This window comes from Galeopterus variegatus, unplaced genomic scaffold (genome assembly GCF_000696425.1).
Source record: "Galeopterus variegatus unplaced genomic scaffold, G_variegatus-3.0.2 Scaffold471, whole genome shotgun sequence".
In the NCBI taxonomy this organism is placed as follows: Eukaryota; Metazoa; Chordata; class Mammalia; order Dermoptera; family Cynocephalidae; genus Galeopterus; species Galeopterus variegatus.
This window is the reverse complement of record NW_007726582.1, coordinates 188,915-214,895: the sequence shown is the minus strand read 5'-3', so window position 1 is coordinate 214,895 and position 25,981 is coordinate 188,915. Positions and strand designations below refer to the sequence as shown.

Genomic DNA, 25,981 nt, shown 5'->3' with positions numbered 1-25,981 from the left:
TGGAATAAGCATTATTCCAAATAAGATTTTAAAATAAAGTCAGTTGAAACCCTGCTAAATAATCCTTTTAAATTACCACATCCTGTAATTTGGAAACTCAGGATGGGTACAGGGTCTAACAGTGCGAAGGAGTGATTCCTACATCATGTCGCACAATGGCAACTCTCCAAAAATTTAGTTAACTGGGACCCCTTACATAATGGTCCACTAATGTTTGCTCTTCAGACACAGGAGGATGTTAATCTTTAACTGCCATAAAGAAACCTGGAGTTTCAGAAAATTATTTTCCTGTCTCCAAGATTGAAGAGATTTATCTCTACTGATATCAAGGAAAAAAAACTAGTCAGTTCTGCTATAATGCTTGGTTTAAAAATGCAAATTTCTTCCAATGTGATTAATATGTACATTAGGGAACAATTTAAGCATAAAACAAATTTCACTTTTGCTTAAGTACAATTTCATCCATGAAAATACTAGGTGAACACAGAAAACTGTACCCAGCTGAACTAAACCATGTGGGAACACACAAAATGACACACCTCAAAAACCCACCAGTTGCCAAAACTGACAGTGTTACAAGCCACACATCCACATCCAGTGTTACAACTTTCCATTCTATTTCAGATGAGTCTCCTTCCACCACTTCACAGTAACTCGCAAGCTGCAACCCTTCCAACAACTTCCACAAGCAAATTGCCATTTTACATACTTCTTAACCATTTAACATGTATTACTATTACTGATTTTTCCACTTTTGTTTGGTTCCCATCTTTTTTTAAAATAGGTTACTGATGATATTTGAGCGTTGTGCCTCTAATTTCCATTTTCTCCATAAGCCCTGTGATCTTTATTGCACGATTTTGGGCAGTGCAGTGATTTTTAGGAATGCAAGTGTCTCCTGAGGGCAAAACTGACTGGACTTTGAGAGAAGCAAGCACATACTGTTCACTATTCTTTGAATCAACCACAAGGGGAATGTTACAGAGCTGCCTACTTTTTTTTTTCCTTTTTGTCTTTTTTCGTGACCGGCAACGGATCACAACCCTCAGTGTCGCGCCCGTACCGGACCGGGACTGGCAACGGGATCGCAACCCTCGGTGTTGCGCCCGCACCTCGCTCAGCCAGTGAGCGGCCAGTCTGTATGTGGGATCCCAACACTCGGCGGGAGCGCCGCACTGTAGCAGTGCACCACCGGGCCAGCCCAGAGCTGCCTACTTTATGTGATAAGAATCTAACAATTTTGACTTGGTTCCTTGTTCAGTGAAATGTTAAGTTTCAACATGGAGATTCAGTCTTATCAAGGTGCAAATGTTAAATTTAGAGGAAAACAGGTTGATGAAGACCAACAAAACCGTTCTCTAAGGATCATACTGTTAGAGAATGGTATACCAATTTCTAATGGCCAAATCAGGGCTCTGTAGTTAATACTGTTTCACTGTTTACCTTTAACAGATCTTTTGTTTAGTGGCTTCAGAACAGCTACAGGTTTACTGTTTGCTAATGACCTTGATTGTGACTGCAGAAAAGTATACAACTAAATAAAATGCCAAAAACTGAAAATTTCGGTAAAGTGTCAAAATCATTTTTCTAAGTGTAAACTTGTCACACATGAATCATCCACATTTCAATCTAGTCCACAAAAAGAAATCTTATTTAGCCTAGAATTTTAAATGATAATATTATTTTTCTGCGAAAGCTTTTTCTTAGAGGCTACACATAAAACTTCTTGTTCAGAGTCTTTTAAACACAAAATGAAAAAAATTCTTACAAATAACCAATCTGTCTGAGACACTTACTTTAATTTTTTCTGCTAAAGCTGATGTTACATTGATTTCTCTTTCTCCTTCATCATACATTTGAAAAATAAGATTATGCATAATATCGCCTGCTATCCAGTTAACCTCATCCTGATGTTTGATCTGGATTGCCTTTTGTCCTTCTATACTGAATATCTGTAGTCTTGCAACATGACTACTGGGCAGCAACTTAATAGTCTTCTCCACAGGTGCCACATCTTTACAACTCTAGGAAAAAAGGAAAAGACAAATATACACTGAGTGACATCTGTATTGAAAACTTTTTTTTTTTTAACTTTAATGACGAATCGTCTATGCTGCTGAAGAATTTAGTTTCAGTATGAAAGAGCATCTTACATATTATTACATTCACAGGTTTTGTTATTAAAAGGGAATTGTAATATTAATAATTCTACATTTTATACCATCAAGTTATAAATGACAGACATTACATTCTTAAAACCAAAAACAAGTATATTTGGACTAAAAGGATTCCCTTCCCTTTATTTCAGAATTTATTTAAAAGGATTGCAAACTTGTGAAATTTTAACCATGTCACAGATTTGGTAACTAGAACTTATTTATAAGAATAAAGATGTAGGGAATCAAGAACTTTCCATAAAATTGGAGATAAACAGCTGCCATAAAATACAATATTTAAGGGCTGGCCCGGTGGCATACTGCTACAGTGCGCCACTTGGGAGTGCAGCGGCGCTCCCGCTGAGGGTTCGGATCCCACATACAGACCGGCCGCTCACTGGCTGAGCGAGGTGCGGGCGCAACACCGAGGGTTGCGATCCCGTTGCCAGTCCCGGTCCAGTACGGGCGCGACACTGAGGGTTGCGATCCGTTGCCGGTCACGAAAAAAAAAAGACAAAAAGGAAAAAAAATAAAAAATAATAAATAAATAAATAAAAATACAATATTTAATAATCATTGGTTGCACTGAAGCTTTCAGTGTTTTCTCAATTCATAACACACTGGGCTAAGTGAACAAGGTTGCTTATAGGCACAGAAGGGCTCTAGATGCCCTGAAGGCTAAGAAGATTAATATATTGGCATATCTACAATTTATTATTGGCACACCAGGGTTCCACAGATTAGTGAAGAGCTGGATCATGGTACATAAATTGATTTTAGGCACATGAAATTAAAACATTACATCATTACGTCATAATCTAGCTATAGTTCATTCCACAGCATACACTAGATTTAAAATAAGCTTAACCCAAAAATTCAATTACAATCTTACTTAATTCATGTCTCCTTCCTAATCCAGTTGTAGCCATTCCTATGAAAGCCTATCCATACGACTGATGATATGTTTAAAATTCCTATCTCACAGAATATCAGGCAAATAACCCGTCCTCTATTACAAGAATATCTTATTTGCTTGACTACTTAAACTCAGAGCTATTGCCTTTGGATAACATTTTGTAACTACATATTATAGAATATACGTTGGTATTTAACTGACCTGGATTATTGGTCTTTTGCTTGTTCCTGCTCTGTAGCATTTACATACGTCTTAGTGCTTTTACTATGCTCTAAGTCCAGATTCCTCACTAATTCAAAGTCCTATACTTCTTGAACTTATGCAAGATACTATGCTCAAAAATATGTTGCCCACATTATTTCACAAAGGAAATGCATAATAAACATTTTAAGATTATCAAATATAACCAGCTTGACAAGAACTTTACTAAAGCCAAGAGTCACCTCTTTCTAATTAAAAGAATAAAAGCCATCTTTTAACCTTTTGAAGCTCCAGATATATTAATAATTGATGTACAATTAGTAGGAAAGTATGATCTAATCAACTTATTAGGTTATCCATCACTTACCATATTATTAAGAAATCACATTTAAGTATTTTACTTAAGTATCTGTTATCCCGTTCAGCAGTCAGAGATCAACTACCCTCCTCCATGCTGGCTTCACCACCAACCATGATGCATAAAAAACTATCCTACTGGCACATTACATAGAAATCCCTTTATGTGAAAATACTAGTAAAAAAAACTATGTATTTATAAAAAATAACACACAAATTAAAGGTTTATATGTCCTTCAGTGGTGATTTAAGTGGGAATACTTAACTTTCTAAGAAACAAATGTGAACAACAAAAAAATAACAAAATAAAATGAAGCATTTTATTTTATTATTATTATTTTTTGGCATCTGACCAGTAAGGGGATCCAAACCCTAGACCCTGGTGTTATAACACCATGTTCTAACCAACTGAGTTAACTGGCCAGCCCTAATAATGTATTTTAAAATAAGAAAAAAAAAAAAAAGTTAACAGAAATGTTAATCAATAATAGCTACAGATATTGTAAAAGGTTTGATCAAGAAAATTAATAATATTTGATACAAAATTTAAACCTAGTCATTATACCATTACATGTTGCCTTTTCTTCCCTTTGGCTAAAAGAACAGCAAATACCTCATTTTTAAAAGGCAAACAACTTTACATAACATTATAAAACTGTTAAAGACTTTATATATGAAGACTCAATATAATATCAATGAGTAACAGTAACAACTTACAGGGATTTCAATTCTTGCTTTAAGCATCTGGTCTTTTTTAATATTCTGAACTTGAATTGCAGATCCTGTTAAAATACTCGTTCCAGAACTACTGCAATCCACGACGTAGACTGGAAGGTTTGGAGCACCTAAAAACTATTCCAAGAATGTAAAATAATTTATGACTCCAATCAAATGTAACTGATTATTCAATAATTTTTCAAATTTTCAAATAATTTACTATAGCTACTATATCTGGCTACAAATTGGAAAATTCTAAATAGAACTCACTAAAATTCTAGAGAATTTCTCAGTGAAAAGAGTAATTTTCTCTAATGCTAAACAAAATATATCTGTTTTGGAAGGAAAACCACCCTCCTCAATCACTATTATTTTCTTTTTACTTTACTTAATTGGATTTTCCTTTTATTTTCTTGGTCTTTTACCCACTTTCATTTATTCATCCATTCCCAATCCTGAAGGATATTTCTATCATCGTATTAATAAATAAGATAATTCATCTGAAATGAGAGAGATGGAAGAAAGGGAGAAGAGAGAAGGAAATTTTCATCCATAAATTTCTTAATGAAACTGGGCATAGCTGGTATCTTTATTGGTTTAGGGATGCTGATAATTATTGGCAATGAGAGATCCCACAAATTTCTCCATGAAATAATCATTAAAGAATTAGATACTGTGTATGGCTTATTATAAAGTAGCTAAAAGACATAGTCACTGCCATTTATTACCATGGGACTCAAAATAAAATAAATATTCTTATAAGCTTACCTTACAATGAACAATCAATTTTGGTTGTGCTGTTATGTTGTCTGATTCATCTAAAACTTCCACCTGAAATGGAAAAGCTGTTCCATTTTCTATAACTAAAATTTCAGAATCAGGTTTCACTTTCAATCGATGAGGGGGACCTAGCAGGGAATTATATAATACATATTCAGATTTCAAAGACTGAAGTACTGAAATATCAAAAGAAAAAACCTCAACACTTAAAAGATTTAATATTTTATAAATAATGCCAAGCAAAAGCAATGTCCACATTTATTCATTTCTATCCCCAAAATGTATAGATTCTATATGACTTGTCACAATTGTATAAAATGTTTGATGTCTAAGCTTAGTTTTATACTATAAGCTATGACATAGTGATAACTCATGCTAGAAATCACCTAAACATGTAAAACCTTAAAAAGAGTAATAAAAGTTTTTTGAACTATTTTTTATTTATTAAACTTTAACTTTACATTAATGACTGACTTCTCTGGCATAGGTAACTACGTGCCTGTTTCAGACATTCAAAGGATCAGATCATATAATGACATAACCAAAAAATGTACTTATATATTGCCCATTACCTTTGATGTCATAAGCAAGTTACACCACAAGTTTCCTCTAAGATTAATAAAAGAGGATTTATACTTATGCAGTATGCCAATCTGATTTGCTCCATAAACACTAACATCTTAACATTCAACTTGTGCTAAATACTGCTAACTCAAGCAAAGACAATTACTGAAAACATTTTATTTTGTAATATTAGTTACTAGTTATTATTTGTTATATTCCAGGCACTGTGGTAAGTTTTAATTAAGCACTATTCTCATATAAACCTTACAATAATCTTAATGAAGAAGGTACTATTATTATCCCCATTTTATATGAAAGGAAACTGGGATCCAGATAGATTAAGTATTTTGTCCAGGTTACAAGGCTAGTAAGTGGCAGACTCCAGTTAAAATCGTTTGTAACTTGAAACCCCCTGACTTTTATCACTATACTACTTTACCATTTTCACTCTCGAATTCCAAAAAACATGTCAGAACTATCTATTACTAAAAATATTACTACTGAAAAATCCATACTTTTTAGCCAATCTCTAAAATAATTTTTTTTCTTATACTTCTACCAAAGTGCCAATGTTTGCTTATCAATTCATGATTGAGGGAAAACTCAAACGACTTGAACTTGTAAAAGCAAACAGCTAATGTATATGTTTCTTTTTGCTTAAGACCAGTACAAAAAGTCAAATATGGACAAAGATATGATCATAGTATTAATACCAGAGCTAAAGCTTACATGGTGTTATTAGTCCATTTTCTGTTGCTATAACAGAAATACCTGAGACTGGGTAATTTATAAAGAACAGAGGTTTATTTGGCTTACGATTCTGGAACAGTTGCATCTGGCACGGGCCTCAGGCTGCTTCTACTCATGGCGGAAAGTGGCAGGCAGCTGGCGGGTACGAGCAGATTACACAGTGAGAGGTAGCAACAGAGAGGAAGCAAGAGAGACAGAGGAGGTGCCAGGGTCTTTTAAACAACAAGCTCTCTGGGAACTAAGAGAGTGAGAACTCACTCATTAATCCTCCCTCCCCCAGGGAGAGCATGAATCCATTCATGAGAGATCCGTCCCCATGATTCAATCAGTGTCCAACACTGCCACAATGGGAATCAAACTTCCACATGAGTTTTGGAGGAGACAACACATTCCAAACTTCGTCATTCTGCCCCTGGCCCCCCAAAATTCATGTTCCTCTCAAATACAAAATACAATCATTCCATCCCAACAGTCCCAAAAGTCTTAATTTGTTCCAGCACCAATTTAAAAGTCCAAAGTCCAAAGTCTCCTCTGAGACCAAAAGCAAAAGGCCTTCCAGCTGTGAACCTGTAAAAGTCAAAACCAAATTTATTTACTATCAAGAAACAATGGTGGAACAGACATTGGGTATACATTCCCATTCCAAAAAGGAGGAATTGGCCAGAAGAAAGGAGAAACAAGCCCCAAACAAGTCCGAAACCCAGCAGGGCAGACATTAAGTCTTAAAGTTCCACAATAATATTCTTTATTCCAAGTCCTGCATCCTGGGCACAATGGGGCATCCGGGCCCCCAAAGCATCAGGCAGTCCAACCCCCACAGCTCTGCCAGGTGCAGCACAGTGGGCCATGCTGGTGCCTGCAGCTTTTCCAGGCCTGCGCTGCACATTACCAGTGGCCCTGCAGTTCTGGGGTTCTGGCAGCAACCCCGCTGCCTTGGCTCTACTGGACATTTCCTTGGTGGGGGCTCCCTGTGGAGGCTCTGACTCCCCTTTCCTGCTCAGCATTGCTCTAGTAGATGGCCTCTGCGGTGGCTCCGCCACTGTGGCAGGTCTCTGCCTGGGTCCCCAGGCTTTTCCATACATCCTCTGGAATCTGGGAGGAGGATGCCATGCCTCCACTGTTCTCATGTCCTGCCAGCCTGCAGACTTAACACAACGTGGAGGCCACTGAGGTTTCAGGCTTCTACTCTCCAGGGCTGCTGCATGAACCACAGGTGGGGCCACTCCAGCTGGAGCAGCTGGGATGCAGGGAGCAGGTTCCCAAGGGCAGCTGCACCCCAGGTCTGTCCTCCAGGACAACTCAGTCCTTCTAGGCCTCAGGGCCTGTGATGGGTGGGGCACCCTTCCAGACTTCTCAAATGCCTTTAGGGCATTTTTCTCATTGTCCTGGTTTTAGCATCTGGCTGCCTGTCAAGATAATGTCTTTAGCAGACAGTTTATCCACTTCATCTATGCATTTTTCTCCTGCTCTCTGCTTCTCTACCACATGGCCAGACTGCAAATTTTCCAAATCTTTACGCTCTGCTTCCCGTTTAAATTCTGGCTTTACATCATGCCTTTGCCACCATAACTCAGAGTAGGCTGTTAAAAGCAACCATGCAGCTTCCTGATGATGGAGTTTGGATGTGTTGTCCCCTCCAAAACTCATGTGGAAGCTTGATACCCAATGTGGCAGTGTTATAAACTGATTGAGTCATGGGGGTGGATCCCTCATGAATGAATTAATGCTCTTCCTGGGGGAGGGAGGATTAGTGAGTGAGTTCTCATTCTATTGTTCCCTTGAGAGCTCATTGTTTAAAAAGACCCTGGCACCTCCTCTCCTCTCCTTTCCTCTCCTTCTACAGATCTGACAGTACTAATGTGAGCTTTTTTTGTTATGTTGTCCTCCCCTCCTCTCTCTCTCTCTCCCTCTCTCTTCCTCTTGCCATGTGATCTCCTTGTACCCGCCAGCTACCTTTCCTCTCCTGTCCTCCCCTCCTCTCTCTCTCTCCCTCTCTCTTCCTCTTGCCATGTGATCTCCTTGTACCCGCCAGCTACCTGCCACTTTTCGCCATGAGTAGAAGCAGCCTGAGGCCCATGCCAGATGCAACTGTTCCAGAATCGTAAGCCAAATAAACCTCTGTTCTTTATAAATTACCCAGTCTCAGGTAATTCTGTTATAGCAACACAAAACATGGCAAACACTGTTCTAAGTGTTCTACAGATATGGGCAGTTCTCACTTTGCCCAGTACTGTGTTAATGAAAATTCATGCATATTGAAACTGTGTCCTCCATTCAGTACTACAAACTGTGCAAAGGAAAGACTACCTCTATTAATTCATTTAATCCTTACAACAACCATATGAGAGCAAATATTATCTCATCTTATGCATGAGGAAACTGAGGCATAGAAGAAGTTTACCTAGATTCAAACTCAGAAGGGCTGATTCCACAATATACTCTTTGAATCTCTACAACAGACTTCTTCTCAAATAAGCCAGCATTTTCCATCATGAGTAACTTAAATGCAACTTCATTTCCCTAAATTAAGTCATTATCAGACTAACAATGACATCAGAAATTTTTCTTCTCAAATTATGAAGTTATATCAACCAAAAGTAAAGAACAGACCCAGTTCTAATATAAGCTTCATAATTACATCCCTAGGAATAGTTCCCTAACACATTTTCAATATTCAAATTTTTCTCCCAAGAGTTTTTAGAACTTCACTAACTTCTTCCTACATGTGTTACTTTTTTAAAATTGGATAATTTCTATCAGTACTATGTTTGACACTCAAATATATTTTCAAGAGCTGGCCTGTTAGCCCAGTTGGTTTAGAATGCAGTGTTCTAACACCAAGGTCATGGGTTTGGATCCCCATACCAGCCAGGTGCCAAAACAAATGAAACAAAAAAACCCAAAAACATATTTTCCAGATTTATAACATTACCAAAAACGCCAACTTCATAGGTATCATTATACTTTATAAGAATATCATTTATAAGGTAAATATTAGGAATAATTCTTAAAATAATATTACCAGGTAGTAATCTAATTTTCAAAATTTGTGAGTCTTCTTTTAAACCCGGCAGAATAACCTTCAGATTATAATTCTGTTAAAAAAAAAAAAAATTGTGAAAATTAAACTCAAATACTAAACATATAAGTAGTCTGCCATCTCAATTCTAATTTATTTTTTGCTTTTCATTTTCATGCCATTATAGAAATCTACCCATCAATTTTATATTTGCTAAAATTATCATACATATGTATATGAGATTAAGAGGAAAAAAACTGACTAATACTGCTTCCTTATAGACAAGGTTGAAGGTCTCTTCAAACTCAAAAGGCATACTCTCTGAATAATGATCAGAATCATGATGGGTATTATAAAAAATATGAAATAATAAGGTAGAAAAAACCAAAAATCTCAAAATTTCTAAATGCAATGTGGTATTCTGGATTGGATCCTGGAACAGAAAAATAAGATTAGCTGGAGACATTTGAATAAAGTCCATGGTTTTGTTAATAGTACTGTGTCAACTTCTTAGTTTGGATAAACATATGAGGTTCTATAAGATGTTAATAGAGAAACTTTATATGTCATCTTGCTGTACTATCTATGAATTCCTCTAAATCTATTTTTTTTAAGTTTTTAAAATTTAGACATCTTTTCAGTAAGTTTATCTTATTGAAGTCAAATTTGCCATGAATTACAAGTTCCTTTTCCAGAAAAATCTCAATTTACAAAGAGGTAAAGCACTTAATCTTTAATTTGATTTTATTATACAAAGCAGTGTATAGTACTTGGACAAATTCACATGCTCTATTTTAAACACCATATTCATAGAAAAAAATTTAAATATATATTGAAGGTAATGATACAGTGGGGAGAAAAAGTAGCTTATTATTTAGGCATAATGTCCCCTTTAGTCATTTAAGTCTCTTAGCTGCTTTATAGACCTAAATGAAAAATTACCTTATCAGAGTTTATATCTTCATTTTCCCTAACCGTATTCCTCAAACACGTCACTTTATCTAAATAGTAAAGCAATACGTTTAAAGATGTGAGCTGGTCAACACCGTGGGGTAGTTCAGGTCTTCCCTGCGTCTTTTTCCCTACACCCAGCTGAAGATGGTTGAGGTTTCCGCAACGAGCTCCCAGAAAAGGAACATGGCTCATTCCAGGCCTCAGAAGCACCAAAATACATTTAGCTTCAAAGTAACAAGTTTGCTAAGAGTGTTCAGACCAAGTAAATTAATGAAAAACTACATGCTGGAGTACACCAGTGCTGTAAAGAAGTTCTTTTTTTTTTTTTTTGTCTTTTTTTTTTTTTTTTTTTTTTTGTGACCGGCAACGGATCGCAACCCTCAGTGTCGCGCCCGTACCGGACCGGGACCGGCAACGGGATCACAACCCTCGGTGTTGCCCCCGCTCCTCACTCAGCCAGTGAGCCGCTGGTCTGCACATGGGATCCGAACCCTCGGCGGGAGCGCCGCCGCGCTTCCCAAGCGGCGCACTGTAGCAGTGCGCCACCGGGCCGGCCCTGTAAAGAAGTTCTTGAATAGTGTGTAAAATAGAGCAAATACAAACCATTGTCAAAACCTAAAAACTGTGTTAAATATTTACAAAAGACGAGGATTCTTATTACATACTATGTGAATAATGTGTCTATGAACTTGAAGTCTGCGCAAAATGCAGAAAGAAATAAGATACTGTCATTTCATTTAATAAAGAACCAGCAAAGACAGGAACATCTAAAATAATCTAAAATCCAACCATAGAAGCAGCTGTGGAAGAAATGAAGAAGAAAGAAATGATGATTTAGATCTTGGTATTGACTTAGATGACACAGAAGATAACAATCAAGTGGATTAATATATCTATATTAAAAGTCAGTTTGAGAATGTGAAATTTGAACAACTTTTGACCTTGAGGATTTCACAAAAAATACAGTGAAATGCTAATGGTATCAGAAAAGGCTACAGGCAAAATTTGTACAAGAACAATATAAACTGTGTATGAAATCGAGATAATTATAAAACTTTCATCCAGTTTTCTAATAACAAATTTTTAAGTTGCACATGCTAGAATATCTGTCGAAATGGGTATTAGGGTATCATACTGCCCTTCATGGGAATTATTGAGAAGAATGCTTTACCTGGTATCAAACTAGACAAGATTCAGAATTGATGGTTGTATAAGAATTATCTCATGTAAAAATAAGATAACATTATTACATTGATAGCTTCAAAAATTGGTCCTTGGTTTTTTGACAGACTGATCTCAGGTAAATGACCCACAAAGCAAAGTCCCCTACTTATGTTAGTTTTGTTTTCCTTTTTTAAATAACAATAATGTTCATACAAGTGTATAGCAATTTTTCATTGAAAGTATTTTCATATACCTCATCACACTGTTTTTACAATTTTTATCTTGTGAAATATACATACAGAAAAAAAGCACAGAATTTATATGCATAGTTTAATAAATAATTATAAAGGAAAGTTTATACATTTACACTCAGGTGAAGAAATAGCCAGTACCAGAAGCCTGCCACAAGAATCTCCCTCATCACAAGTTCATTCTTGTTCCCAGAGTTGGCACTATCCTAAATTTTGATAATTATTTTCCTTATCATTTTACTAATATTTTTACTCCTAAACAATACAAATTAGCTTTGTCTGATTTTTGAACTCTTTTCTATCTTTTTATTTTGAAAAATCTCATACCTACAGAAAGTAGCAAAACAGCACAATGAGCCTCTAGGTACTCTTCATCTAGACTCCCAATTACTGTTAACATTTTACATTTTTTTTATGTCTCAATAGATGGATATACAGTACACATATATTTTATTTCCTGAACCATTTGAAAATAAGTGGCAAGCACTGGTTTAGAACTTTATATGAATAGACATACTATGCATGTTATTTGACATATCTTGTTTTCATTGTTATAAAATTTCAGGTTAAAAAAAAGATGTGAGCTAAAGTTTCTCAGATTTCTAATTGCCTCTTTGTTCTAAGAAAAATACTGAAAAATGAATGGAAAAAAGAGAGAAAAAACAACGTAGTACTGGATAACTGTTAGAAAAATGGCTTTGAATATGAAAAACTTGGAATAGAGATGATGGAGTAAGCTGAAAAATATTTAATTCAATAAATGTTAACAACAGTACTGAATGTGCCAATTTTTCTTACAGATGTAACTGGTATATCAGGTTACGTGATGCTGATTAATTCCTAAAAAACCAATGACTGTCATCTTGTTTACAAAAATAGGTCATTCCACTTTAAATTCCTAATTCCATTTTTATCATATGAGAAATAAATACTTAACAGGTATTATAACATTTATATATAATGCTTACCTTGCCTTGACAAGAATTTACAGGGCCCTTAACAGTAACACCTTGAATTACAGAATTTGGTCCTTTGGTTATTTCTTCATAATGTAAAGATAAACCACTGAAAAAAATAAATTAGTTTTTAACTTCCCCTCCATTACCTACAAACAAAGCTGCAAATGAATTTTGTTTTCTCATGTGCCACTGACATATTCAATTCATTTTTCTAATAAGTATTTTTAAATAGGAAGAAATAACTAAACAGAAGCAAATTCCTACGAATATCTTTTACAAAAAAAATGACTCAACAAGTATTGATAAGTGATACTAATGGGCTAAACACTGAAAATGATACAACAGATATACTGGAAAATTAAAACTGCATATACTGAATTAGTGAAGATACAAGGTAGGACATAATCCAATGCTAGACCATGTATACAAGCCTAAGAAAGGGAAATAATCAAATTGGCCAGATTTAAGGATGTTCTCAGCCTTTGCCACAGATTCTTTCAAATCTTTTGCCCAATAGGATTTTAGAGAATTTTTAGCATCTATTATTAAATTAAATGGCAATTTCAGATAAAGTGTTTACCAGTATTTTCTTTTATTTATTATTAAAGGCAAACATAAAGGGTAGAAAAGAAGAAGAGACATAAAGACAATAAAATTTATCTGCTAGAAAACAGGATAGACAAATGGCAAATGACTTAGCTGTCCCAAGAAAACTGAATCCTAAAACAGCAACAGAAAACAGCTGGAAACCAATCAGAATCCCCCAGGTACCACCCAGAATTGGTGGTACCAAGAGTCTCTAGAGTGAAGGGTTAAAAGGGAAAGGTTAAAAAAAAATTGATGCAAGTTGAGATCCCAGATCTCCCCACTCTGCCTCTGGTAGGTGACTGGAAGATGATTCTCTGAAAAGGTTAAAACAGAAGATCTCTGTTAAACAGAAGTGGTTGACAGTGGGCATCCTTGTCTGGTTCCTGCTTTTATGGGAAAAGCCTTCATTTTTTCCCCATTCAGAATGATACTGGTGGTGGGCTTGTTATACATGGCTTTTATTGCGTTGAGATACTTTCCTTCTATATGTAATTTGTTGAGAGTCTTTACCATGAAGGGATGTTGAATTATGTCAAATGCTTTTTCAGCATCTATTGAGATAATCATACAGTTTTTGTCCTTGAGTTTATTGATGTGATGTATCACATTAATTGACTTTCGTATGTTGAATCACCCTTGCATCCCTGGGATAAATTCCACTTGATCATGGTGTATAATTTTTTTGATATGTTGATGTATTCTGAATGCTAATATTTTGTTGATGATTTCTGTGCTATGTTGATCAAAGACATTGGCCTGTAATTTACTTTTTTTGTTGTGTCTTTATCTGTTTTTGGTATCAGAGTTATGCTGACCTCATAGAATGAGTTTGGGAGAATGGCTTCTGTTTCAATTTTCTGGAATAGTTTGAGGAGAATTGGTATTAATTCCTCTTTAAAGGACTGGTAGAATTCAGCTGTAAAGCCATCCCACCTGGGCTTTTCTTTGCTGGAAAATTGTTGATTACCGCTTTGGTTTCGTTGCTTGTTATTGGTATGTTCAGGTTTTCTATCTCTTATTGGTTCAGTCTGGGTACTTTGTATGTGTCTAGAAACATTCATATCTTCCAGGTTTTCATATTTGTTCTCATACAGTTGTTTATAATAGTCTCTAATGATGCTTTGTATTTCCGTGGTATCAGTTGTAATGTCTCCTTTTTCAGTTCTGATTTCTGTTACTCAGATCTTCTCTCTTCTTTTTTTTTTTTAACCTAACTAATGGTTTGTCTATTTTATTTATCTTCTCGAAAAACCAACTTTTTGTTTCGTTGATCTTTTCTATCATTTTTGGGGTCTCTATTTCATTTATTCTGCTTTGAGCTTAATTATTTCTTTCTGTCTTCTACCTTTAGGATTGTATTGTTGTTGTTTTTCAAGTTCTTTGAAGCACACTGTTAGGTCATTTATTTGAAGTCTTTCCATTCTTTTGATGTAAGTGTTTATTGCAATAAATTTGCCTCTTAGTACTGCTTTTGCAGTATCCCACAGGCTTCAGTATGATGTATCTTTATTTTCATTAGTTTTTAACATAGTACTGGAGGTACTAGCCAGAGCAATCAGGCAAGAGAAAGAAATAAAGGGCATCCAGATTGGAAAAGAAGAAGTCAAACTGTCCCTATTTGCTGATGACATGATACTATATACAGGAAAACCTAAAGACTCTATCAAAAAAACTCCTAGAGCTCATTAATAATTTCAGTAATGTTGCAGGATACAAAATAAATGACCCCAAATCAGCTGGATTTATATTCTCCAATAATGAGCTAACAGAAAGAGAAATCAAGAAAATAAGCCCATTTACAACAGTCACAAAAAGAATAAAATACCTAGGAGTCAATTAACCAAAGAGGTGAAATATCTCTACAATGAGAACTACAAACAACTATTGAAAGAAATTAAAGAAGACACAAAATGATGGAAAGACATTCCATGCTCTTGGATTGGAAGAATTAACATTGCGAAAATGTCTGTACTGCCCAAAGCAATCTACAGATTCAATGCAATCCCCATCAAAATACCAATGACATTCTTCACAGAAATGGAAAAAAAAAATCTCAACATTCATATGGAACAACAAAAGACCTCGAATAGCCAAAGCAATCCTGAGCAAAAAACATAAAGCTGGAGGCATAACACTACTGGTTGACAAATTATACTACAAAGCTATAGTAACCAAAACAGTACGGTACTGTCATAAAAATAGATACTCGGACCAGTGGAGCAGAATAGAGAATCCAGAAATCACCCCTCAGGGCTTACAGCCATCCAATATTTGACAAAGGGATCAAAAACATACACTGGGGAAAAGACTGCCTCTTCAATAAATGGTGCTGGAAAACCTTGGATATCCATATGTAGAAGAATGAAACTAAACATGCACCTTTCACCATATACTAAAATCAACTCAAAATGGATTAAAGACTTAAGTATAAGACCTGAAACTGTAAAATTACTAAGGGAAAATATAGGTGAAACATTTCAGCAACTGGGTCTAGGCACAGACTTTATGAACATGAGCCTGAAAGCACAAGCAACAAAAGAAAATATAAACAAATGGGACAATATCAAACTAAAAAGCTTCTGCACAGCAAAGGAAACAATCAACAGAGTGAAACAACAACCTACAGAGTGGAAGAAAATTTTTGCTAACAATGCATCCGACAAGGGATTAATATCCATGATATACAAGGAACTCAAGCAATTATACAGTAAAAAAAACAAATAACCCAATTAAAAAATGGGCAAAGGAACTGAATAGACATTTTTCAAAGGAAGACATACAAATAGCCAACAGGTACATGAAAAAATGCTCAACATTACTAGTCATCAAGAAAATGCAAATTAAAACCACACTGAGATATCATCTCACCCCAGTTAGTCTGGCTATAATCAAAAAGAATGAGAATAACAAATGCTGACAAGGATGAAAAGAGAAGGGAATGCTCCTACACTGTTGGTGGGACTGTAAATTAGTACAATCACTATGGAAAACAGTATGGAGGTTTCTCAAACAACTACAGATAGATCCTCCATATGATCCAGCAATCCCATTTCTGGGTATATAGCCAGAGGAATGGAAATCATCATGCTGAAGGGATACCTGCACTCCCATGTTCATCGCAGCTCTGTTCACAATAGCCAAGATATGGAACCAACCTAAATGTCCATTGTGATAGATGATTGGATAAGGAAACTGTGGTATATATACACCATGGACGACTACTCTGCTGTAAAAAAGAATGAAATTCTCTCATTTGCAAAAACATGGATGAGCTTGGAGAAACCTCTGTTGAGTGGAATAAGCAAAGCACAGAGGGATAAATACGATATGTACTCTCTCATAAGTGAGAGCTAAGAGATAAAGAAGAAAGGAAAGAAAGACCACAGTGGTGCATGGACTTGCAGAGGGAAAGAACATACCTAGGGATACAAAGTGGAGTGGTGAAAGGGGGATGGGGAGGGAGGTCGGGGATAATTGGGTGAGGGACGTGGGGTATAATCACAATTTATGGTAATGAACATGCTGCCAGTATGGATCTGGCCATCACATCTTAGGCATGAATGGTGACAATTTGCTTTGTACCCCATGAATATTCATAACCAATAAAAACAAAACATTAAAAAAAATAAAAGTTTTAAAAAAAAATCTCTGAACCATGGGCAGCAAATAAGTTGAAAGAGTAAAATACTAAAAAGAATAGAAGGGATAAACCTAAATGAATGCATATGGATACTGAGACCTCCCCATCCCCTATTCCCACCCTAGCCTTGTTCCTTGACTGGCCAAGAGCCAAACTCGTCCCCCCTCCAGGCAAAAGATTGAAGATTCTTCTTTGAGGAAACTGTCCAACCCAAGAAAAAAGACCTGAAGATATCAACAACATGATTTATCCCCCCAAAAGTGCTCCAGACAGATCATCCTACAGTGGACCCTACAGTCAATAGCCTGTCTCTACAATCTCCCATCTGCACTTTAGTTCTCTACTCATTTATAAACAGATGACCAATAATTACCAGATATCTGAAGAAAAAAGACCAAGAACAAACTTGGAGACAACAGAGACTACCTGTGTCTGTAAAATAAAGGTGTAAAAAAAAAAAAGACTCCCATTTACTTTATTAGTGCAAAAAGTATTATATATATAAAACAGGAACAAGATCTACAAAAGAACATTCAGCGAACCAAGAAGAACTCTTGGAAATTAAAAATATGATACCAGAAAGGAAAAACTTAATGGAAAGTTTGTGAAGATAAGGTTGAGAAAATCTGTCAGAAAGTAAAGCAGAAATACAAAAAGGTTAAGAAAAATAGAGAAAAATAGGAAAATCAGAGATCCAGTGCAGAAGGTCCAACATCCAATAAATAAGGATCACAGAAAGAGAAAACAGTGATGACAGAAGGTACAGAATAAAGTACTTCAAATAATGAAAAGACCTACATAAAGACCTACCACTGTAAAATTTCCTCCCATTGAGAATGAAAAGCAGATTCTACAGGATTTATCAGAGAATAAACAAACATACAATGGAAAATAAATCAAAATAAATTTAAATTTATCAGCAACACTGGAAGCTAAAAGGAAAAAATGAAGCAACGCTTTCACAATTCTGACAGAAAATAGTTTCTGATTTACAGTTCAATCAGTCAAGTATTGGGGTAGAACAGAGATTTTCACAGCAAAAAACTTCCCTCACACCTACCCTTTTCTCAGGAAACTAGGGATGGTTGTACTTCCGCAAAATGAGAGGGACATGGAATCTTAAAAAAAATACTGGATATCCATAAAAGGTCAAAAGCTAAATAAAATAAGCCTCTTAACAGTCTCACAACTCTGAAATTTTTCAAGGACCAAGAACCATCTCTTTGAAATGTAGTCAAAGAAGATAATGCCCTACCTTACACTTTTCTAGGAGAACATGGGACTAACTTCAACTGTCAGCTGACTTCAAATTGCAAACCCTACCTCTAGTCATAAAGGTCCCATAAATTTGGCAATTTTGTCTTGGAAGCATGAATGTAATGGGTTGCATTCACTTAGAGTAAGGTTTCCTTCTGTCTCTGCAAATCTCTTCAGTTGATTGCCTGTGATCACATTCTGGTTAATACTTATTCAATAATAAAACCTTTATTTTTCTTCTTCCTCTGTAGAGAGGTTTTTGGGTTAGGAGCAGGTTTTGTGTTTTAATTTCTACTTCCCAGCACCCAACACAGAAGAAAGCACAGGGAATCCCCAAAATGAAGGTGGTGGAAGATCACAGAATGACAACTGTAACAAGTATGAAAATCACCAGTCCAGAATGGAGCACATCACAAGCTGAAAGAGAGATAGGTGTCTGTAAGAATATGAACCTGATAGATTATCTATGAATCTAACATTTTTTTAAAAGACTAGACAAGTAGCAGGGAGTTTATGGTTTAATTTAAGATAAACTCAGCAAAGAAAAAAAAAGTACAGTTACAAAGTGGTGAAATAAAGAAAGCAACCAGAATTTATACAGTTGTAATGAAGTAAGCACTAAATACTGATCAAGTCAGAATATAACTTTATTGAGGAATGAGGGAACAGGAAAGATACTTATTTGTAATGGAGATGGCAACAAAAGAATATGTCCTCATCTTCCACAGCCATAAGTCAAGAGGTAATGCCAAACACTGAAGAATCAAGAAGTAGCAATATAAAAGCTACTTAGATATATGGCAGTAGTTAACAAAAGAATCAAGGAGAGAAAGCTGAAAGAGGTTCTCTGAGAAGTGAATTCTGGGAGGGGTGTGGAGGGGAGGGACCCCTCTGTTTTATAACAAACCTTATCAATCTATTTGATTCTTTAAGCCATATACATATTTTTTAAATTTAAATAACACTGAGAAAAACAAAAACAAAGAAACCCACCCATTCAATGGTCTTACTTTATTGAAGAGAAATTTACATCAACATGCCACTAAAGATATTTTAAAAAGTTCAACATCTTGAATAACACTATGAATGCATGACAAAGACTTCATATGTAAGACTATCCTATCAAGGATAACATGAAAGTTATAACAGATAACAAATGTAAACTAATGCACTTATATTTTCTATTTGTGACTAGACTGGATACTTTTATGTTTTATTATTTAAACAAACATGTTTTATTCTACTCTTCCATTGCTTTTTGTATTAATAATTATTTATTATAATATTAATAAATATATTATTTCATATTCAAATGAATGCAATACTCCAAAAAGAATGACTTTCTGTAACTCAAAGGAACATAAAACTATAAAAAAACACTTTGAATGTTCTTTATAGCCATGTATTGCTTTTTATAACCATGGTATAATCTCGAAACAATACTATCTCACTTGTCTGTCAGCTTCTAGATGACAAATATCCTTATTCATTTTAATAACTACAGCTACAAAATGCCTGGAATATAACACATGCCCAAATGATTAAGAGAGTAAATGATTCCACCACAAGAAGAAAAAAATACACAGAGACAGGAAAAGAAGGTATACAGAAAAAGTGGACAGAAAAAGATAAATTTGCAATGCAAAAAAAATAGATTTATGCAAACACAACTGTTTAGAAGAAATACACACTCATGTTCTTGAGACTGATCAGGAATTTCTTCCTAGGCACCTCAAAAAGAGGTGATGGCAAATAATGAACATCCTCAATGACATCAATGAACATAACTTCTAATACATTCTTAATATAAACCAATCATATCACTCTGAAGGGGTTAAGTAAAGGCAAATTCTAAGTACCCAAATTTCCATGGAAAGCATAAACTTTATTGCTACGGTTTTTAAAACACCAAAATAAATTGCATCAGCAGGTAATACCACTAAATTTAAATGGCCATGACTTCTAAGTAAACAACAAAACAAGGTGGTATTACTAACAGAATTACCAGGAGACATCATTATACTTTCAAAGGAAATGGAGTAAGACTTGAACACCTAAAACAACTTCAACAGTAAATTCAATCAAAAGATAGACATCAGTAAAGCAACAGGACACTGTAGCCACAAATGATAGCTTGGGGCTAAATAAATCCCCTAGATATCATAAAATTCACTAAACATTTTCAGTGATAATACTAAAGTTAACAATTTCACACATATAGTAATTTAAGCTTAAAAAAAAAACAGTGAACACTGAGCCAATATGAAAAGACAAATACAGGTTTATCTTTCACATTACCTTGCTTCAAGAACTGGCTGAATATCAGTTACTAGTTGACTAGTATGACCAAATTCATCCTGAAACTCCAGAGGAATATTAAATGGAACTCCAACACGAAAAGGAAGATCCAGAAGACCAAATGAAAATTTCTCTGGCTTACCCTCTTTAACAAGAACGAAAAATAGTTTCATCAGTCAAAAAATTCACTGAAGTCAGAAACAGATCCATTTACATATTGGAAATTAGATTATTATAAAGATGGCATTTTAAATCTGTGTAAAAATTATATAAACTATATTAACAATCCACTTGGGAAAATAATAAAGTTAATAGATCTTTGTCTCACACCATACATATGAAAGTAAAGTTCTAGAGACAGAGATAAATGTGTTTTTAAACTAAGAAATTATTAAAATATAATGAAGACTATGTTTACAACCTTATCATAGGCAAAACACTACACTCAACACCTAAAAAAGGATATATCTGATGAAGTTAAAAGAGAAGCTCCACATGAAAAAATATCTGCAACACAGAAAATTCAGAAAATACATAAAATTCTCCTCCAGAACAGCTGTTCTCAAAGTGTGTATCTGGTAGTTTCAGCTATCCCCTAGGAACTTATTAGAAATACAGGCTGGCCAGTTAGCTCAGTCGGTTAGAGCACAGCCTTATAACACCAAGGTCACGAGTTCAGGTCCCAGCACTGGCTAGCTGCCAAAAAAAAAAAAAATTCCAGGGCCCACCTTAAGCTTGCTGAATCAGAAACTCTGGGTGTGAGGCACAGCCCTCAGGTGATTTATATACAAGCTCAAATTTGAAAACCACAGTTTTAATGTATTAAAATGGACATAATAAATGAAAAGGCTTCCACATATGACATACAATATCCGATAAAGGCTAGAAGAGGTGCATGACCGAAAAATTACAGAAATTGTTTAACCACCAACTAGACTAAATAAATAAATAGCTCAGCCAAGAATGAACATGAGGGAAACAGGGTACCATGGCAAAGCCTTTTGAGAATTCTACTTCTTGGCATTACACCCTATAGAAATTCTAGTATATGTACACAAAGCAGCATATTTTTTTTTCCCATATAGTAATATGGTTTGTAATAGCCAGAAACTTAGAGACAATCTAAATGGTTCATCAACTGGAAACTGCTTTAACCATAGCACATCCATACTATGAAATATGTTCCACGGCTGTTAAAAGTATGTACAAAAACTATCTCCCTAAAAATTTTAAAAAGAAAACAAAAGAAACAATCTCCAAGGTGGCCCTCCTGATTAAAGAAAGCATAATGAGTGTAGGCACTTAGATCAGTTCTCTCCAAAAACCCCATAATAATGACAGCACAGATTTCTTTTTAAAGACCTAAACCTACAAAAACAACAAACAAGAAAAAAACAATAGTAATAGAATTTGAAAACTGGAGAACATAGGGGCAAGCTTAACTGACTTACCAGAAAAACCCAAAAACAAGAAATCTTTAAACAACAAAGTAACCAGAAACCCAATCTGATTCACACTATAAGACACCAAAAGTCTCAGGAATGGCTGTATCAGTTTTAGAGAAACTGAAATAAAACTGGAAGATTTGTTGAAGCCTGTTTAAGAAACAGTTCCCCAGATCCTCATCCCTCAATGCATAGGCCAGTCAAGTGTCTTCTCATCCCTAACAAAAGATGAAAGGTTTATTCTCTGGAGAAGGAAATGAGTAGGTGTAAGGAGAGAGGGACACAGCACTACTAAAAGTGTCATAGTTTTTGAAAATAGAAAAATCAAGCGAAAGATTATGTACTAAATATGAGACCCCCTCCTCCACAGTCTTCTCCAGATTAGCTCCCAAAATACTAGCAGCCAGGACTTTACCCTCCTACCAGGAGACTAGAAGGCTCCACTCAGGAATCTGAACAGCCAAAGACAGAAGACCTAAAAATTCCCACATCATAGTTTCCCCCAATGAAATACAAATTTTCAAGTGTCCTATTCTTAAATGTGAGCAAATCACTAGTCATGTAAGAGAGCATCTAACATGAAAGACTTAGAGCAAACAAGAACAACATGGAGGAAGCAGACTGTAAGTGAGGAAAAAAGCTTCAAGAAAAATCCCCACTGTTATTAATATACTCAGAGAATTAATAATGATACTGAATCTATAAAGTAGGAAGAGAATGCTTCTAAAAGAGAATAACCAGAGAATATAAAAAGAGATTTTAGAAACTAAAAAATGATAGCAGAATGGAAAAACTCAATAGAAAGTGGAGAAATCAAGATTTTTTTATTTTTTTGGCAGCTGGCCAGTATGGGGGTCCAAACCCTTGGTATTACAAGGCTGTGCTCTAACCAGCTGGGCTAATCAGCCAGCCCAAGAAATCGCAAATAAAGTAGAAAAATAAAACAAAGAGATGAAAAGTAGAAAAAAGAAAATTAGTTCACCAATCAAAAGATCCAACATTAGGGCCGGCCCGGTGGCGCACTGCTACAGTGCACCGCTTGGGAGCGCGGTGGCACTCCCGCCGAGGGTTCAGATCCCATGTACAGACCGGTTCCCGCTCACTGGCTGAGCGAGGTGTGGGAGCAACACCGAGGGTTGCGATCCCGTGGCCGGTCCCGGTCCGGTACGGGCGCAACACTGAGGGTTGCGATCCGTTGCCGGACACGCAAAAAAGACAAAAAGGGAAGGAAAAAAAAAAAAAAAAGAACCTAGCATACATTATACGAAGTTATACGAGGATCCCACGTACAGACCGGTTCCCGCTCACTGGCTGAGCGAGGTGTGGGAGCAACACCGAGGGTTGCGATCCCGTGGCCGGTCCCGGTCCGGTACGGGCGCAACACTGAGGGTTGCGATCCGTTGCCGGACACGCAAAAAAGACAAAAAGGGAAGGAAAAAAAAAAAAAAAAAGAACCAACATTAGATGTTTTTTGGTTTTGTTTTGTTTTTGGCATCTTGTCTGTACAGGGATTGAACCCTGGATTTTAGTGTTATCAGCACCACACTCTTAGCAACTGAACTAACCAGCCAGCCCCAACATTAGAAGTTTAAAAAAAAAAAAAAAAAATTAGGAAATCAAAGTGAGTGAAGCTCAGTTGGCCAGCTGCCAAAAAACTAACAAACAAAAGTGACTCAAGAAAAATTCTTTGAAACAGGGGTTTCCAGACTGAAATGACTATGAGGTACCTAGCAAATGAATGAAAACAGCCCACATCAAGTCATGCAATTTAAGATTTCAGAAACTGGGGAATTAAGATTCCCAAAACACCTGGGGTCATGCAACAGTGAGGAATCAGGACAGCTTTAGACTTTACCAGCAATAATGAAAGGTAGAAAACGATGTCTTTGAAATTCAGAAGGATTATGACTATCAAGTAGACTTAATAAAGCCATTTAAAAATCAGAAGGTTACCCAATTGTTCAAACATCTTTTATTAACTATCTTCCCCTTTATTAAAAATGCCATCTTTAATATATATATATTAGTGTTTTGCTTACCTTTAACAGAAAATTTAATTGCTTTGGATGGTAATGGTCTTCCTGCATAAGTGTCTGCATTACTTTCATTCAATACAACTTGTAATTTCAATGTATAATTCCCCAACTTTTGAATATTTTCTGGATAAATTAAAAAGAAATTAAAAATCAATTCAACATAATACTAATATTTTTTTTTAACATCCAGAATAATAACTCACCCATTTTTTTAAACCAGTATGGCCATTTTCCTCCATGTTGACTAATATGTGAAATGATTTCTTTATTCCCATTTGAAGCTAAAAGGAAAAAGAAATAATATTGCCTTGAGAAACTGAGCACAAAGCATGAGCATGAAATGTCATAGTGTCATCAAACACCTTTATTTGCCAAACCTTTTTATAAATTGTTCTGAAGCTTCAAAAGATCTAATGCTATCCTGTGCAAGTGAACATCAATAATGAAAGTTCACGCATTCAGCTTATTAATATCACTCTATCTCAAGTCTTTAACTTTATTTGTAAATAACCTTAATTGGTACAAACAAAAGAATATAGAAAGAATTTTTCTTTGATATTAAAAATCACTTTCCTTAAAAGTTTTCTTCAAGATTAAAACAGCATAGATTATTGATCAAAAGTAATCTCTAAGATCTACTGATCTACTGCTTAGGGAAAAAAGCAAGGAATACACATTGCTTAGAAGTGTAAAAGAAACAGAAAAGATAAGCCAAAAACTAATAAAATTACTACCTAAATAGAGAGGAAGAAAACAGAAGAGGGATATCGTGGCCTCTCTAAAATATTCCTTGTTATTTATTGTCTACTTTGGAATTATGTAAATGACTTAAATATTCAAAAAACAGAATTGAAATAAGGCAATTCATAAACAAAACTAAAATGTATATCAAGTAGATGACATGACCATGTAGACAAAAAAGAGAATGATTTCAAGTGACTTTAGAACAAGTTTTTTTCTTTTTTACTATTTATAGAGAAAAATATTTTAAGAACAAATAGAGCTTCGAAGAAGTCAAATTTAATTCCATGGTCTTAATATTAGTACCATCAGTGTTGTTATTTTGAAACTATTTAAATATATTATAGGATAAAACAAATAAGCAATTATTAACATTGTTAAGAATCAAGATTTTCTAGTATATTGAAGAAACAGTCACACTCCCATGTTTACTGCTGCACTATTCACAATAGCCAAGATATGGAAATCAACCCAAGTGTCCATCAACAGATGAATGGATAAAGAAAATGTGGCACATATATACAATGGAATACTATTTAGACATAAAAAAGGATAAAATCCTGTCATTCGTGGCAACATGAAGGAGCTTGAAGGATATGTTAAAGTAAGCCAGGAACAGAAAGAGAAATACTGCATGCTCTCACTCATATGTGGAAGCTAAGAAAGTTATCACATAGAATTAGAGAGTAGAATGGCAGTTACCAGAGGCTGGAAAGGGTGGTGGGGTGGAGGGATAGTGAGAGGTTTGTTTATGGTTACAAAAATACAGCTAGACAGGAGGAATAATATCTAATGTTCCATAGTACTATAGGGTGACTATAATTAACAATTTATTATATTAGCTAGAAGAGAGAATTCTAAATGTTTCCAATACAAAGAAATGAGTAATATTTGAGGTAATGAAAAAAGAAATCAGTGACTGCCAGGACTTCAGGGGATGGTGGAGGGATGAATAGGTGGAGCATGGTCGATTTTTACAGCAGCAAAACTATTCTATATGGGCCGGCCCAGTGGTGCACTGCTACAGTGCGCCGCTTGAGAGCGCGGTGGCGCTCCCGCCGAGGGTTCGGATCCCACATACAGACCGGTTCCCGCTCACTGGCTGAGCGAGGTGTGGGAGCAACACTGAGGGTTGCGATCCTGTTGCCGGTCCTGGTCCGGTACGGGCGCGACACTGAGGGTTGCGAT

The 25,981-nt window shown here is 35.6% G+C and overlaps 1 protein-coding gene and 1 pseudogene across 1 annotated transcript in view; one reads left to right on the top strand and one right to left on the bottom strand.

Annotated features, from left to right (window-relative positions):
• SMCHD1 (structural maintenance of chromosomes flexible hinge domain containing 1) overlaps positions 1-25,981 on the bottom strand; it is a 148,884-nt gene that overhangs the window by 69,372 nt on the left and 53,531 nt on the right. The window contains exons 18-25 of the mRNA XM_008569163.1: positions 24,256-24,333; positions 24,056-24,175; positions 20,572-20,716; positions 12,798-12,894; positions 9,464-9,536; positions 5,116-5,255; positions 4,348-4,482; positions 1,797-2,024 (exon numbers count right to left, since the gene is read on the bottom strand). Coding sequence (XP_008567385.1) covers positions 1,797-2,024; positions 4,348-4,482; positions 5,116-5,255; positions 9,464-9,536; positions 12,798-12,894; positions 20,572-20,716; positions 24,056-24,175; positions 24,256-24,333 — 1,016 coding nt within the window. The remainder of the gene's footprint in view (positions 1-1,796; positions 2,025-4,347; positions 4,483-5,115; positions 5,256-9,463; positions 9,537-12,797; positions 12,895-20,571; positions 20,717-24,055; positions 24,176-24,255; positions 24,334-25,981) is intronic.
• On the top strand, positions 10,559-11,344 carry LOC103587646 (annotated as a pseudogene).